The sequence below is a fragment of the Takifugu flavidus genome, chromosome 15, assembly GCF_003711565.1.
Source record: "Takifugu flavidus isolate HTHZ2018 chromosome 15, ASM371156v2, whole genome shotgun sequence".
Lineage (NCBI taxonomy): Eukaryota > Metazoa > Chordata > Actinopteri > Tetraodontiformes > Tetraodontidae > Takifugu > Takifugu flavidus.
In genome coordinates this window covers 4,880,860-4,893,872 of record NC_079534.1, presented here as the reverse complement: position 1 = coordinate 4,893,872, position 13,013 = coordinate 4,880,860, and the positions used below count along the sequence as shown (strand labels likewise).

The 13,013-nt window shown below is 55.9% G+C and overlaps 1 protein-coding gene across 3 annotated transcripts; it reads left to right on the top strand.

Annotated features, from left to right (window-relative positions):
* The first annotated feature begins 1,807 nt into the window (after positions 1–1,807).
* Positions 1,808–12,906, top strand: larp4b (La ribonucleoprotein 4B). 3 transcript variants are annotated; one of them, XM_057057868.1, is made up of 17 exons: positions 1,808–2,392; positions 3,780–3,912; positions 5,212–5,362; positions 5,467–5,640; positions 5,855–5,933; positions 6,701–6,837; positions 7,814–7,917; positions 8,536–8,646; positions 8,723–8,776; positions 8,848–9,054; positions 9,149–9,252; positions 9,350–9,604; positions 9,708–9,732; positions 9,827–9,997; positions 10,741–10,919; positions 11,120–11,231; positions 11,338–12,906. In XM_057057868.1, exons 2-17 carry the CDS (start codon positions 3,832–3,834, stop codon positions 11,665–11,667), a joined length of 2,274 nt encoding a protein of 757 aa, XP_056913848.1. In that variant the 5' UTR covers positions 1,808–2,392; positions 3,780–3,831; the 3' UTR covers positions 11,668–12,906. The 3 variants fall into 3 exon arrangements, 1 of the variants encoding a protein (XP_056913848.1); XR_008954153.1 differs by lacking the exons at positions 11,120–11,231; positions 11,338–12,906 and having other exon boundaries at positions 1,809–2,392; positions 9,825–9,997; positions 10,738–10,919; XR_008954154.1 differs by lacking the exons at positions 11,120–11,231; positions 11,338–12,906 and having other exon boundaries at positions 1,809–2,392; positions 9,825–9,997; positions 10,741–10,902.
* The last annotated feature ends 107 nt before the right edge of the window (positions 12,907–13,013 follow it).

Genomic DNA, 13,013 nt, shown 5'->3' with positions numbered 1-13,013 from the left:
CGGCCGGACGGCGACACAACAAAGAACACCAAACAATTTCTGAGGTTTTTAGGAAGCCAAAGGAGAACACAGCAAGTTCAATGATGTTTTAAATATTATTATTTCATAATGCTTCGTGGTTGTGCTTACTGATATTTATGTATTTGTAGATTTTGACCATTTCATTAGTCTACCCAAGCAGTCAATGGGCAGGAGGCAGATATCCGATCTAATCTCAAGTAACACACACACACACACACAAAGTTACACCTGTAGACTGTTGCAATGTCTATACACTTTAATACAGTACATTTGTCTTCCTGCTAGTGAGGGTGTCATATTCGTGACAGTTGCACCTTTGTGTGCTTCCACCTGATTATATAAGAACGACACTATTGACCTATCGGCTTTTGGTCACATGATGACAACATAATCTTCTATAACAGCTAAGCAAATTCCACAAGAAGAAAAAGTCAACTCCAAGGATGAGAATTCACTATTAACCATTTGTGGCTTCTTACAGAGAACATCAAAATCAGACGTCGACAAATGAGACACAATATAACCACATACATCGCTGAAAGTGATAATAAAATGGATGTAATCGAGGTTTAATTGATCCGCAGCAGCAGTTTGATCGTCGCTCACATTCTTTATCACATTAAGATCCCGTTTCTTGGTTGTTGTTTACATTCTTTCTGATCGAGGGTTCTGAAAGACGTTCGGAGGCGCCAATATCTTTTTGTTGTGATCACAAACTGACCAATCAATGGCGGCCTCTGTGCCTGGACCACGCCCACAACAGCCGATCACGATGGGGCCGCGTGCGCTCACAGGCACTCATGACCAATCAGGACGCGCTATGAGAGCAGTGTGGGAGCTCGAGGAGGAGGGGCGGGGTCTCAGCCTCTGGAATCAGTACTACACCATAGAGAGGAAAAACGAGAAGAGCTCTCACTCCGGAACCTTTTGCGATCACTCCATATAGACTTATAAACAAAGTTAGGGTTTGGGTAACCTTAAACATATGTCATAACCCCATAATCTTCAATGATATAAAATAACCTGCTTCTTTACTATTGAGATTCAACAACACAACAAAATAATAGAAATATTAAATATGGGGAATTGCTCATACATGGATTTGGTCACTTTTAAAGAAGTTCTGGTCTGGCATGGGCGACTTACACAATCTAACCCAACATATCACACAAAACTACATAAACATTACTGGGCAAATTACATAAAGAGCAAATATATTGGGCAGTGGTAGCTCAGTCTTTTGGGAACTAGGCTGAGAAGCTGAAGGTTCATGGTTGGAGTTCCAGAGCAGAAGAAACATGGAAGGTGGTCGTAGGGGAAGGTACCAGAATACCGCCCAGGTGCTTTTGAGCAAGGTGTCGAACTCACAAATGCTCACAGAGGACTCTGTAATGACCTGGTGACACATCCAGGGGTGGACCATAAATAAATAAACCAGCATACATAAGAATCAAGGAAGTCATTCCCATTGGCCTCCAGGTAGTAGAACTGTTCAACCATCTTTCTTTCTTTTTCTGGCAGTTTGACAGAAACTTTTGATTTGCTATATTACATGAAGGATGAAAACATGCCACGATTTGAGCAGGTATTAAGATAAGAAACGTAATATAAGTAGTAGTTGGACGTGACCTCGGCCAAGGAGGTCATGTGACAGCCATTAGGTTGTCTTAGGTCATATATTTTCCAATATGTGGGAAAATTCCCCGCTTGTTTTTGAATGTGAAGAATGCTCAAAGTCCAACGTCTGGAGAACAAGCTTGTCGCCCCGGTCTGTACCATAGACGATCTTTGTGCTGCACTCGAAAGGGAAAGGAAACGGCCGCTGACTTCTTCATTCCAAATCATCTCTCATCTTCAGCAGCGATTGAGTGTTTGGTCGCTCGGAAGCGTTCAGATTATTCACGTCTGATCCTCGGGTTTGGAATAACCTTGTTGTTTTCTGACTTTCCGTCACACAGAGCCCACTGTCAAACGAAAGGAATTCACTTCGTGTAGAATTCCAGGCGCCAGATTTATCCACAAAGTTGATAGGCAAGCTAGCTAGCTACCTAGCTAACTATTAGCTAGCTTACTTGCTAACTAGCTTGCAGTGGTGGTCAGTGGAGCTCATTTTGCGGAGTGTTTTTGGGGCATTTTTTGGCTTTTAGCGACACTAGGTCGTGATTTTGTTTACTCTGTAATCTGCCGGATATCTACGTTAAGGTTCAGAACTGTGCGCCGTTCGTTTCAAGCTAGCGTGCTCGATACAACCTGCTAGCTAATACCCTGCGTATTTAACCTGGAAGCCGCCTCAAGGCCTCGTCCAGCACCACCACCATCATCTGATAGCACTGCCAGACTACCGGGATTGTCGTGTGGTGAAAGTTTACAGGTGAGTACGGAACTGGTCTTAAACGACGGCTGCCCTCTGGAACAGTTGGTCTAAAAACGCGTAGGTAACTGCTGTCACATCGCTGCGGTTGCTGCGCGCAGTCCGGTTTATTTAGCTCGCTTGCTAACTATTAGCTTGATTCAAAATGATTGGGAGTGGGGGGATCCGTGAAATCACGCCGGAGGTCGCCATCTTTCATTGGATGCTGCTACCAGGCAGCTAACCACGACCAGCTAACTGCTGGTTTGCCACCTGAAGCGTTGAACTTTAAACCACCACTGTTGGCCTGTTGCCATCTGCAGCGCCTCCGTGTGCAGGAACATAGCTGCGGAATCGGACCTATTCGTGCGTGTTTAAGTGTGCGTGTTGCCAACGGTGGGTTGACATGTGAGCTGCAGCCTTCCCCGGCTGTGTCAGTTGCTAAATACCCCCGCATTGCGTCTGTGGCCCCATACGAGTCTGTCACCGGGTGTCGGTCGGGTTTAACGTCGCACGTTGTGTGTGATGCTGAACCCGGTCACCCGTGGGAGGATCTGCCCCCACCCCAGAACCCCCAGAAGTGTGGGTCAGACTCCAGCAGAGTCTGTGTTGGGCCGTCGGGACCGCATAGATGGGGGGGAATGACCTGTGTCCTGGGGTGACCCGGACCGGAGACCTGTCCCAGCCTCCGGTCCGGTCCGGCTCCTCTCCACACTCGTTTCAGGTGAATTCTTCCTTTAAAAGTTGGGCTGCTTGTGTGAACCAGTGGCACCGACCTGTCGTCTCCTAACCGGACAGAACCGGCGCCCATGGATCCCCAGGAACCCACCTGGCGCCTCCTTCATAGACGTCTCCCACCTGGTAATCAGGCAGCCCGTGTTTACGCTACAGGGACCCTCATTTGGCTTCAAACGGGTCGTCCAGCGCCGGTTCTGGTGCACAGGCGGCGACGGTTGCCGCGGCAGCATGAGCGATGGCCAGTATGTAGGTCAAAGGTCGGCAGCCGGACAGCCCGTCCATTCTTTTTCTGCTTGGTGTGCAAACGCAGCGCCGGCCCGGATCCGACAACGCGCCCGATTGTTGAGGCGGATTACCGGTGGGGGGGTCCGGACGGTCCGGAGGCCCGTCACCAGGACGCCTGCTCAGGTGGATCCCACAGGCTGTCAGATGCTGGCGTGCACAGACGCGTGCACGTCCTGAAGCCAGAGGTTCTGGAGCGCAGCTGCTCCAGAACCAAAACCCGGTCCCGCGCGTCGCAGCGCTCAGACGCTGGTTCTGCTGCCTCAGCTGTGTTTGGCTCCAGCAGCCTGATCACGGCCGCTCCGGGTCGGCCCGTTTCATCTCGCACGTGCAACAGCTGTGTGCCAAACGTGCACGCTCACGCTCACGCCTCTGCCCCCCCCCACAGGTCCGCGGCCACGCAGCCACTTCTCCCTGAGGAGCCTAGAAGCAGACGGCTCATGACTTCTGACCAGGACACGAAAGTCGTCGCTGAACCACAGGTGCAGCAGGTGCCAGAGGCCAAAGAGAGCGCTCGCTTGGTGAGTCCGCGCACGTGCCATCAAAGAAGCCGCTCCGTTACCTGCTCTTTGATGTGCAGCTGTATTAAAAGGGGGTGTGGAGATGTGTTGCTGGTGACACCGGCCACGTGCACGAGGTTCTGGGCGGCAGCAGGTAGGAGGGAGGCGGTGGTGGACACTGGCGGGACCCTGGAGCACTGGCACGGCTGTCCACACGTGCACACGTTCAGCCAGGTGAGCGTCGCACCTGCGAGCGTCTCGGGGGGGGGGGGTGTGTGAGACGACACTCTGGGCTGCTTCAGACGGTTCCGACCCGGTCTGGCCTGGAAGGTGGCTCCACACAGGAAAGAACCTTCTTACCTTTGGTGTTGGTGCGGAGCAGCACACCCACGTGCACGCCCGTGGGTCCACGTGTCCTGAAGGCTTTCACTCACTTCTTCATGGGAACCAATGGACATGCCAGGAAATGAGGAAGTGGGCGGAGCTGGCGGGTCGACGCCCAGGCTGCAGTTCCCGTCAGCAGCAGGGTGACCCAGTCCCATCGAATCCATCCCAGTCCCATCGAATCCATCCCAGTTCCTCTCCCAGCAACATTGAGCCTCCCAGACATCAGCTCTGTCTTGTTGTTCCAGACAACAGGAAGCTTCACGCTGTTAGAGGCGGAGCTAGCCATGGCTCGGGTCAGGGACGGGGGGGTCCTGAGAGGAGCGCTGGTGCTCCCCTCAGGACCCCCCCCGGCCTTGAGCGGTCATCAAGGCTGGAGGTGACGGTGAGGACAGATCACCTGGTTAAAGCCTGCAAATGTCAAGTGCTGCTTGACACATCCGCTGATGTCAGCAGCCGTTTCTATGGCAACCAGCCTGGTCAGGAGTGTGTTTTACATTAGCGCTGAGCTGAATTATTCACGGGGGTGTGTGTGTGTGTGTGTGGGGGGGGGCAGACTCCACCCCACTGATGCTCCAGCATCTTCTCTGGAGCTCTTCGCCTGATGAACCCAACCGTGTATTTAAGCTAATCGGCTGCTTCTCCAACAGCCCCTCCCACCTCTGACCGCCGCCCCCCCTCCCACCCTGACCGCCGTCCCTCCCACCTCTGTGTGTTGTGTGTGTGTGTGTGTGTGTGTGTGTGTGTGTGCTGCTCATGTTTGGAGGGGTTCCTCTCAGGGACCGGAGGAGTGTGTTGATGCTTGATCAGTGCTCAGTATTGAACCTTCTCGGGACAGGTCCACGTGCACGTGACGTGTTCTCGGGACAGGTCCACGTGCACGTGACGTGTTCTCGGGACAGGTCCACAAACGACCTCCTGCTTGTTTCTCGGCAGGAATCCGTCAAGGTTTCAGAGTTGAACCCCAATGCGAAAGCATGGGCCAATCACATGTTTAGCCTGGACCCCAGCGGGAGCGCCGTCACCCCCTCTGCCCTGCAGCCATGGAAGGAAGGCTGTGACCGTCTGGCAGAACCCGGCCCAGAAGGTACGTGCAGGGCTGGAACGGCAGCCTCTACCTTGAGGGCCACTTGGTTGCCATGGTGACATCAAATCCCCCAGGACGCTGAAACTTCTCCTTTTCATGGTCAGGTTATGAGACGAGTGAGGAGAAGGTCTCCAAGGAGCCTCTGCTAACTGACTTAGATGAGCCCCCCCCAGCACCAGTGACACTGGCTGAGCCGGCCCCCATGGCCTCCATCACCCTGGAGTGCTCCGACCCAGCCTACCCAGAATACCCCGAGTCGGGTCCACCAGCGTGTGCAGGTGGGCTGTTCTGGAGCCGTTTACTTCTGGAGCCGTTATCATGTCAGTCACTGGTTATTTATCCAGGAACTTCCTGGTGGAGGCAGGATCAGCCACAGAGAGGCTGATCTTGCCCCCACGTGGCTCCATCCGCTCCAGCTCGCCTCCATCTGAATAAAGAACATGATGTTTTCTGCTCATTCATGGTCCTAAACGTCTGCTGTTGTGTGGACAGGCTCTGATCCGCAGCAGGAGAACCCTCAGGAGGACTTGAGGGAGCACCTGAAGAAGACTCTGGAGTTCTGTCTGTCCAGGTCAGTCGTGCCTCCAATATTGGCAGTTCTGGTCACGCTGGTGCACTGGCTTAAATCATGTGAATCAGGGCTTAAATCAGGCAAATCAGGGCTTAAATCAGGAGAATCAGGGCTTAAATCAGGTGAATCAGGGCTTGAATCAGATGAATCAGGGCTTGAATCAGGGCTTGAATCGGCTTGAATCAGATGAATCGGCTTGAATCAGATGAATCAGGGCTTGAATCAGGTGAATCAGGGCTTGAATCGGCTTGAATCAGATGAATCAGGGCTTGAATCAGGTGAATCAGGGCTTGAATCAGGTGAATCAGGGCTTGAATCAGGGCTTGAATCAGATGAATCAGGGCTTGAATCAGATGACTCAGGGCTTGAATCAGGGCTTGAATCAGATGAATCAGGGCTTGAATCAGGTGAATCAGGGCTTGAATCAGGGCTTGAATCAGATGACTCAGGGCTTGAATCAGGGCTTAATCAGGTGAATCAGGGCTTGAATCAGGGCTTGAATCAGATGAATCAGGGCTTGAATCAGGGCTTAAATCAGGTGAATCAGGGCTTGAATCAGATGAATCAGGGCTTGAATCAGGTGAATCCTCAGGAACTGGAAGAAGAACGTTCATTAAAAACCTGCTTTGTGTCTCAATGTGGATTTGAAAAAGAGATTTATGGATAAAGTGACGCTGATCAGTGAAGGATGAGAACATCAGACGAGGTCACTTCCTGTCTGACCCTGTCTGACCCTGTCTGACCCCGTGTGTCTCCCGTGTCCCCAGGGAGAACCTGGCCAGTGACATGTACCTCATCTCCCAGATGGACAGCGACCAGTATGTGCCAATCGTGACTGTGGCCAACCTGGATCACGTCAAGAAGCTCAGCACAGACGTGGACCTGATCGTGGACATTTTACGCTGTGAGTGAGGACGTCCTCTCACATCTACGGGGCTGTGTGCACGCACGTGCACGTGCTCTCCACGCTGCATCCTCTCATTCGCTTGAATCCAACTGGTGCTCGGGTTCAGTGAGAGAAGGAAGGAACCAAGCTACATCTTTGTAGGACCTCCGTCCAACCGTCCCTCTGTCCCTCCCTCCCTCTATCCAACCGTCCCTCTGTCCCTCCCTCCCTCTATCCAACCGTCCCTCTGTCCCTCCCTCCCTCTGTCCCTCCCTCCCTCTATCCAACCGTCCCTCTGTCCCTCCCTCCCTCTATCCAACCGTCCCTCTGTCCCTCCCTCCCTCTATCCAACCGTCCCTCTATCCAACCGTCCCTCTGTCCCTCCCTCCCTCCCTCTATCCAACCGTCCCTCTATCCAACCGTCCCTCTGTCCCTCCCTCCCTCCCTCTATCCAACCGTCCCTCTATCCAACCGTCCCTCTGTCCCTCCCTCCCTCTATCCAACCGTCCCTCTGTCCCTCTGTCCCTCCCTCCCTCCCTCTCTCTATCCAACCGTCCCTCTATCCAACTGTCCCTCTGTCCCTCCCTCCCTCTATCCAACCGTCCAACCGTCCCTCTGTCCCTCCCTCCCTCTATCCAACCGTCCAACCGTCCCTCTGTCCCTCCCTCCCTCTATCCAACCGTCCCTCTATCCAACCGTCCCTCTGTCCCTCCCTCCCTCCGTCCAACCGTCCCTCCCTCCCTCCGTCCTTCCCTCCCTCTGTCCCTCCCTCCGTCCTTCCCTCCCTCCGTCCTTCCCTCCCTCTGTCCCTCCCTCCGTCCTTCCCTCCCTCCGTCCTTCCCTCCCTCCGTCCTTCCCTCCCTCTGTCCCTCCGTCCCTCTGTCCCTCTGTGACCACCTTTCCCTTAAGGTTTCTTTAGTCTCTCTTGCAGCAGGCCAGATGTTGCTCAGGAGCACCGGCCTTTATTCACTAACGCTCTCCTTCTTTTCTCCAGCTCTGCCGCTGGTGCAGGTGGATGAGAAGGGGGAGAAGGTGCGACCCAATCAGAACCGCTGCATCGTGATCCTCAGAGAGGTTCCTGAGAGCACGCCCGTGGAGGTGAGCAACTGGAGAGTGTTTGCTCCAAGAGTTGGTTCAACCTGGTCCGGTGGTCTGAGGGTCCGATGGTCTGAGGGTCTGAGGGGGTCTGAGGGGGTCTAAGGGTCCGAGGGTCTGAGGGTCTGAGGGTCTGAGGGGGTCTGAGGGTCCGATGGTCTGAGGGTCTGAGGGGGTCTAAGGGTCCGATGGTCTGAGGGTCCGAGGTCTGAGGGGGTCTGAGGGTCCGATGGTCCGAGGGTCTGAGGGGGTCTGAGGGTCCGATGGTCTGAGGGTCCGATGGTCTGAGGGGGTCTAAGGGTCCGATGGTCCGAGGGTCTGAGGGGGTCTGAGGGTCCGATGGTCTGAGGGGGTCTAAGGGTCCGAGGGTCCGATGGTCTGAGGGTCCGAGGTCTGAGGGGGTCTGAGGGTCCGATGGTCCGAGGGTCTGAGGGGGTCTGAGGGTCCGATGGTCTGAGGGTCCGATGGTCTGAGGGTCCGATGGTCTGAGGGGGTCTAAGGGTCCGATGGTCCGAGGGTCTGAGGGGGTCTGAGGGGGTCTGAGGGTCCAAACGGATCAACTGCTCTGACTTTCTGCTGACCTGCTAACTGGTTTGCTCTGGTTTTTGGTTTCCTTTGCAGGAAGTGGAGGCACTTTTTAAAGGGAACAACTTACCTAAATTTATCAACTGTGAATTTGCCTACAATGACAACTGGTTCATCACCTTTGAATCAGAAGCAGACGCGCAGCAGGTAAGAACCCGACACTTTAGCACCTCCTTCTGGTCCCCTGTGGTCTTCACTCCGCTGGTTTCTGGGTTGCTCAAAGGCTTATCAGTACCTGCGCGAGGAGCTCAAGACCTTCCAAGGGAAGCCCATCAAGGTAGGCCCGGTTCCTGGCTGCAGCATGGTTACCTGAGGAGCTTCAGCTCACTGGGTGTCCTTCTACCCCAGGCCAGGATCAAGGCCAAGGCCATCGCCATCAACACCTTCATGCCAAAGAACGGGTACCGCCCGGTGGAGGTGAACCCGTACGCCCAGCAGCGCTACACGTCCTACTACATCCCGCCCGTGTACAGCCCGCAGCAGCAGTTCCCCCTGTACAGCCTCATCACGCCGCAGGCCTGGTCGGCCACACACAGCTTCATCGACCCCACGCTGGTGCGAGAGTCCTGGACGGCGGAACCGTCTGGGTTCTGTAGATCTTGGGGTTCTGGTTGCCTTCTGCCCTCTAAAAGCCTTGTCCTCCCCCCAGGTGGCGCCCTTCCACAACAACCAGTTCATCAACGGGTTCACGTCACACAGCTTCAAACCAGCCACGTCCCCCCTGGCGGTGCGGCACTACTCCCCCAGGAACAGGTAGCGCCCCCCCCCCCCCCCCCCCCCCCGTGGTCTCTCCAGCCCCCCGGGGAACTTTAACGTTCAGTGATCTTCTGTGCCCCCCTTCTCCCCCCAGGAAACCCCACCTGAGGCCGTCCCTCCCCACGGCCGACCGCAGCGCCGCCCTCCTGGACAGTCCCGCCCTCTTTCCGAGCTTCCCCAGCGAGCGGCTCAACGGCGTCCGAGGCAGCCCCCCCACACGGCTCCCCGGCAGCCAGCCCAGAACCAGGATGCCCCCCGGCACCGCCTTCCCACGCAGGGACACGGTCGGCACGGGGCGGGTGGCGGAGCCCACGGCCGGCGACTACTCTCTGGGCGCCGGGCGAGGAAGGTAGGGCGTCGGGACCGGTTCTGATTGGAACCAGAACCAGAACAAGTCCACGTTGGTGGTTTCTGAATCGAGTGTCCTAAAGCAGGAATGTTTGTTCCTACAGGAAAAAGAGGGAGGAGAAGTTCACTGTGAGTACCGGAGTGTTTCAGAATGAGCTGAGGGAACCTGGAGGAGTCTTCAGGGCGCTGTTTGTTTTCTTCTGTGTCTCCATGTGGAGCAGAGGCCGACCCCCCTGTCGCCGCCCCCCCCCCTCCCAAACCCCCGTCTCCCAGCTTCGAGCTGGGTCTGTCCAGCTTCCCCCCCCTGCCAGGAGCAGCTGGCCAGCTGAAGCCCGACGAGGCCTTTGATAACCGGCTGGGCGGCGCCGTTGCCGTAGGAACCTTGAAGGAACGGGTATGGCCAGATTCCACAGCACCATCGTGTCCTGTCCTCTCTCGTCCCCATCCTGTCCTCTGTCCTCTCTAGTTCCCATCGTGTCCTCCTGTCCTCTCTCGTCCCCATCCTGTCCTCCTGTCCTCTCTAGTTCCCATCGTGTCCTCCTGTCCTCTCTAGTTCCCATCGTGTCCTCCTGTCCTCTCTAGTTCCCATCGTGTCCTCCTGTCCTCTCTCGTCCCCATCGTGTCCTCCTGTCCTCTCTCACCACTATCGTGTCCTCCTGTCCTCTCTCGTCCCCATCCTGTCCTCCTGTCCTCTCTCGCCACTATCGTGTCCTCCTGTCCTCTCTCGTCCCCATCCTGTCCTCCTGTCCCCTCTCGTCCCCATCCTGTCCTCCTGTCCCCTCTCGTCCCCATCCTGTCCTCTCTCGTCCCCATCCTGTCCTCCTGTCCCCTCTCGTCCCCATCCTGTCCTCCTGTCCCCTCTCGTCCCCATCCTGTCCTCTCTCGTCCCCATCCTGTCCTCCTGTCCCCTCTCGTCCCCATCCTGTCCTCCTGTCCTCTCTCGTCCCCATCCTGTCCTCCTGTCCTCTCTTGTTCCCATCCTGTCCTCTCTTGTTCCCATCCTGTCCTCCTGTCCCCTCTCGTCCCCATCATGTCCTCCTGTCCTCTCGTCCCCATCATGTCCTGTCCTCTCTCTCGTCCCCATCCTGTCCTCCTGTCCTCTCGTCCCCATCATGTCCTCCTGTCCTCTCTCAGCAGAATGTCAGTCCAGACGTGGTGCCTGGAGGAACTCCCTCTCTGATCCCCAAAGAGCCTCTTCGGTCCTCTGCATCTTCTCAGCCTCTGAGCTTCCAGTCCTCGCCCACCAGCCCGTCCTCGTCCTCGTCCCCGTCAGGCGGCGGCCCAACGCTCAGCCCCGCCCCCTCCCTGCCAGCAGCGTAAGAGTCCGACAGAACTTGAGTCCAGTTGGTGCCGTTGTGGTTCGGCTGGTGTAAACGCGCTGTAACGAGAGCGTCAGGCAGCAGTGTGATGTCTCCCTGCTCCCTCCCTCCCTCCCTCCCATTCGACCTTTGACCTTTGACCTCTCTAAAGCTCTAAATGTTGCAGCTTTTGTGATGGGCAGCTTCTCTCATCTCAGGGACGCCACGGTAACGGAGCCCAAGCAGAAGGAGGTGCCCCTGTCGGTGGAGAGGGTTCCTGGGACTCTGTCCATCGCAAGCAAGTCGGTGCAGGTCAACGGTGCTGCTACGGTCAGTCGAGACCTTTGCTGCTCCGCCTCGGTCCGTTGGCGGCGCCCCCTGGGGGGCCGCGAGGGTGGGGCGGGCTTTAACATGCTGTTGGCTTTTCCTTTGGCAGGAGCTGAGGAAACCCTCCTACGCTGAGATCTGCCAGCGGGTGAAGGAGGCGCAAACATCACAGCCCCCGGCCCCCACCAAGGAAGCCAGAGCGGCCTGCACTGCCCCCGCAGGAGAGGAGAGGAAGTGCCCCCCCGAAGCCTCCAACCCAGCCGGGGAGGCCAAGACCAGAGAGACACACCCCTCTTCATCCAAACCCAGCCTGGCCCCCTTGGGTAGACCTCCGCGGGACGCCCGGAGGCCAGCTGGGCGGTGGGCCTCTCCGCCCCCCCCCCACCCAGGGAAAAGCTCCAGCAAGGACCCGCACACCCCCCCCAAGTCTCCCCAGTAGGAGGCCCGCGCTCCTCTGGGTGTCCCAACAAGGACAACGTCAGGGGCGCTCAGGGGGGCGGCGAGCAGCTCCCAGCAGACGGAGAGGAGCTTCCTTTAGGATCAGGGCTTGAGGACCACGCGCACCTTCTCGTGCACGTCGAGCACCTTCTCGTGCACGTAGAGCCTTTCGTCTTATCTATTTATTTTCTTTTACGTTGCAGTTTTCTCATTTCCTCTTTTGTTTAGAGTGTCGGCCTGTACATCCCATCACTGACACAGGGACACGTGTGTGTGTGTGTGTGTGTGTGTGTGTTGTGTGTGTGTGTGTGTGTGTGTGTGTGTGTGAAGCAGCAGGGCATTGTTGTGCAGTGGATGATGGGAAACCTGTGTGTGTGTGCGTGCACAGCAGACTCATCTGGATGTTGAGCTCTGCTGGGTGTGGGGGGGGCTGCTTCTGCCATCCTTTAGTTTGGGTCTGAACTCTCTCGTCCTCTTCACATCTGGGCTAAAACTGGGCCCCTGAAGAAGCGCCGCTGTTCTCTAACGCTAAGGCTAATGCTAATGCTAATGCTAGCTCCCTGGGCAACTACGCCGTGGACTGGAAACGGGAGGTTTGAGATGAGGTTCTGTGCCTCAGGCCCGGTTCTGGTTCTCTCCTCTGTTACGGTGCTAAACATGAAGCCTAGAATCCGTCACTACGTCTGGGAGTCCACATGAAGGAGCAGGAAATGAGCCAGCAGGAAGAGGTTCTCCAGAACCCCCATCCTGACCTTTTCCACTGGTTGGCCCCCCTGACCCGACCGAAGGGGGCGCTGTTGTCCCAGTCTGGCTGTGGGCGTGCTGGTGTTGAGGGTGCTGACAGTGGCGCTCGAGTTCTGTCTGAGGCGGACCACGGCCCTCTGAGGGGTTCTGAGTCGGGTCCTGACCGGGGGGGTTCCCAGGATGTGGTTGGCCTGAACTGGACTCTGTCTACTGTAGCAGCCACGTTGGACGGAACATTCCCGAGGACAGGAGAGCGCCGCCCTGCACCGGAACCGCTGCCCCACCCCCACCTTTGGCTAAAGTCTTCCTTCAACACAAAGCATTGTGGGTAATCCCACCATCAGAGTCCAGGAGACGGTTCCTCTGCTCGTAGCTGCTTCACTGTCGGGCCCCAACATTTTAGGTTGGCTTCATAAATACGTGTGTGTGTGGAGACACGCACACACACACACACACATATATATATATATATACATACATATATATAAATACAGATGAATATATATTTTGGATTTCTCTTTGTTGAAGGACTGAGATGCACTTGGTTGAGTCTATTTTTGGGTGGACATGGGACCAGAGGAGCTCCGTATCCACGTATTTATG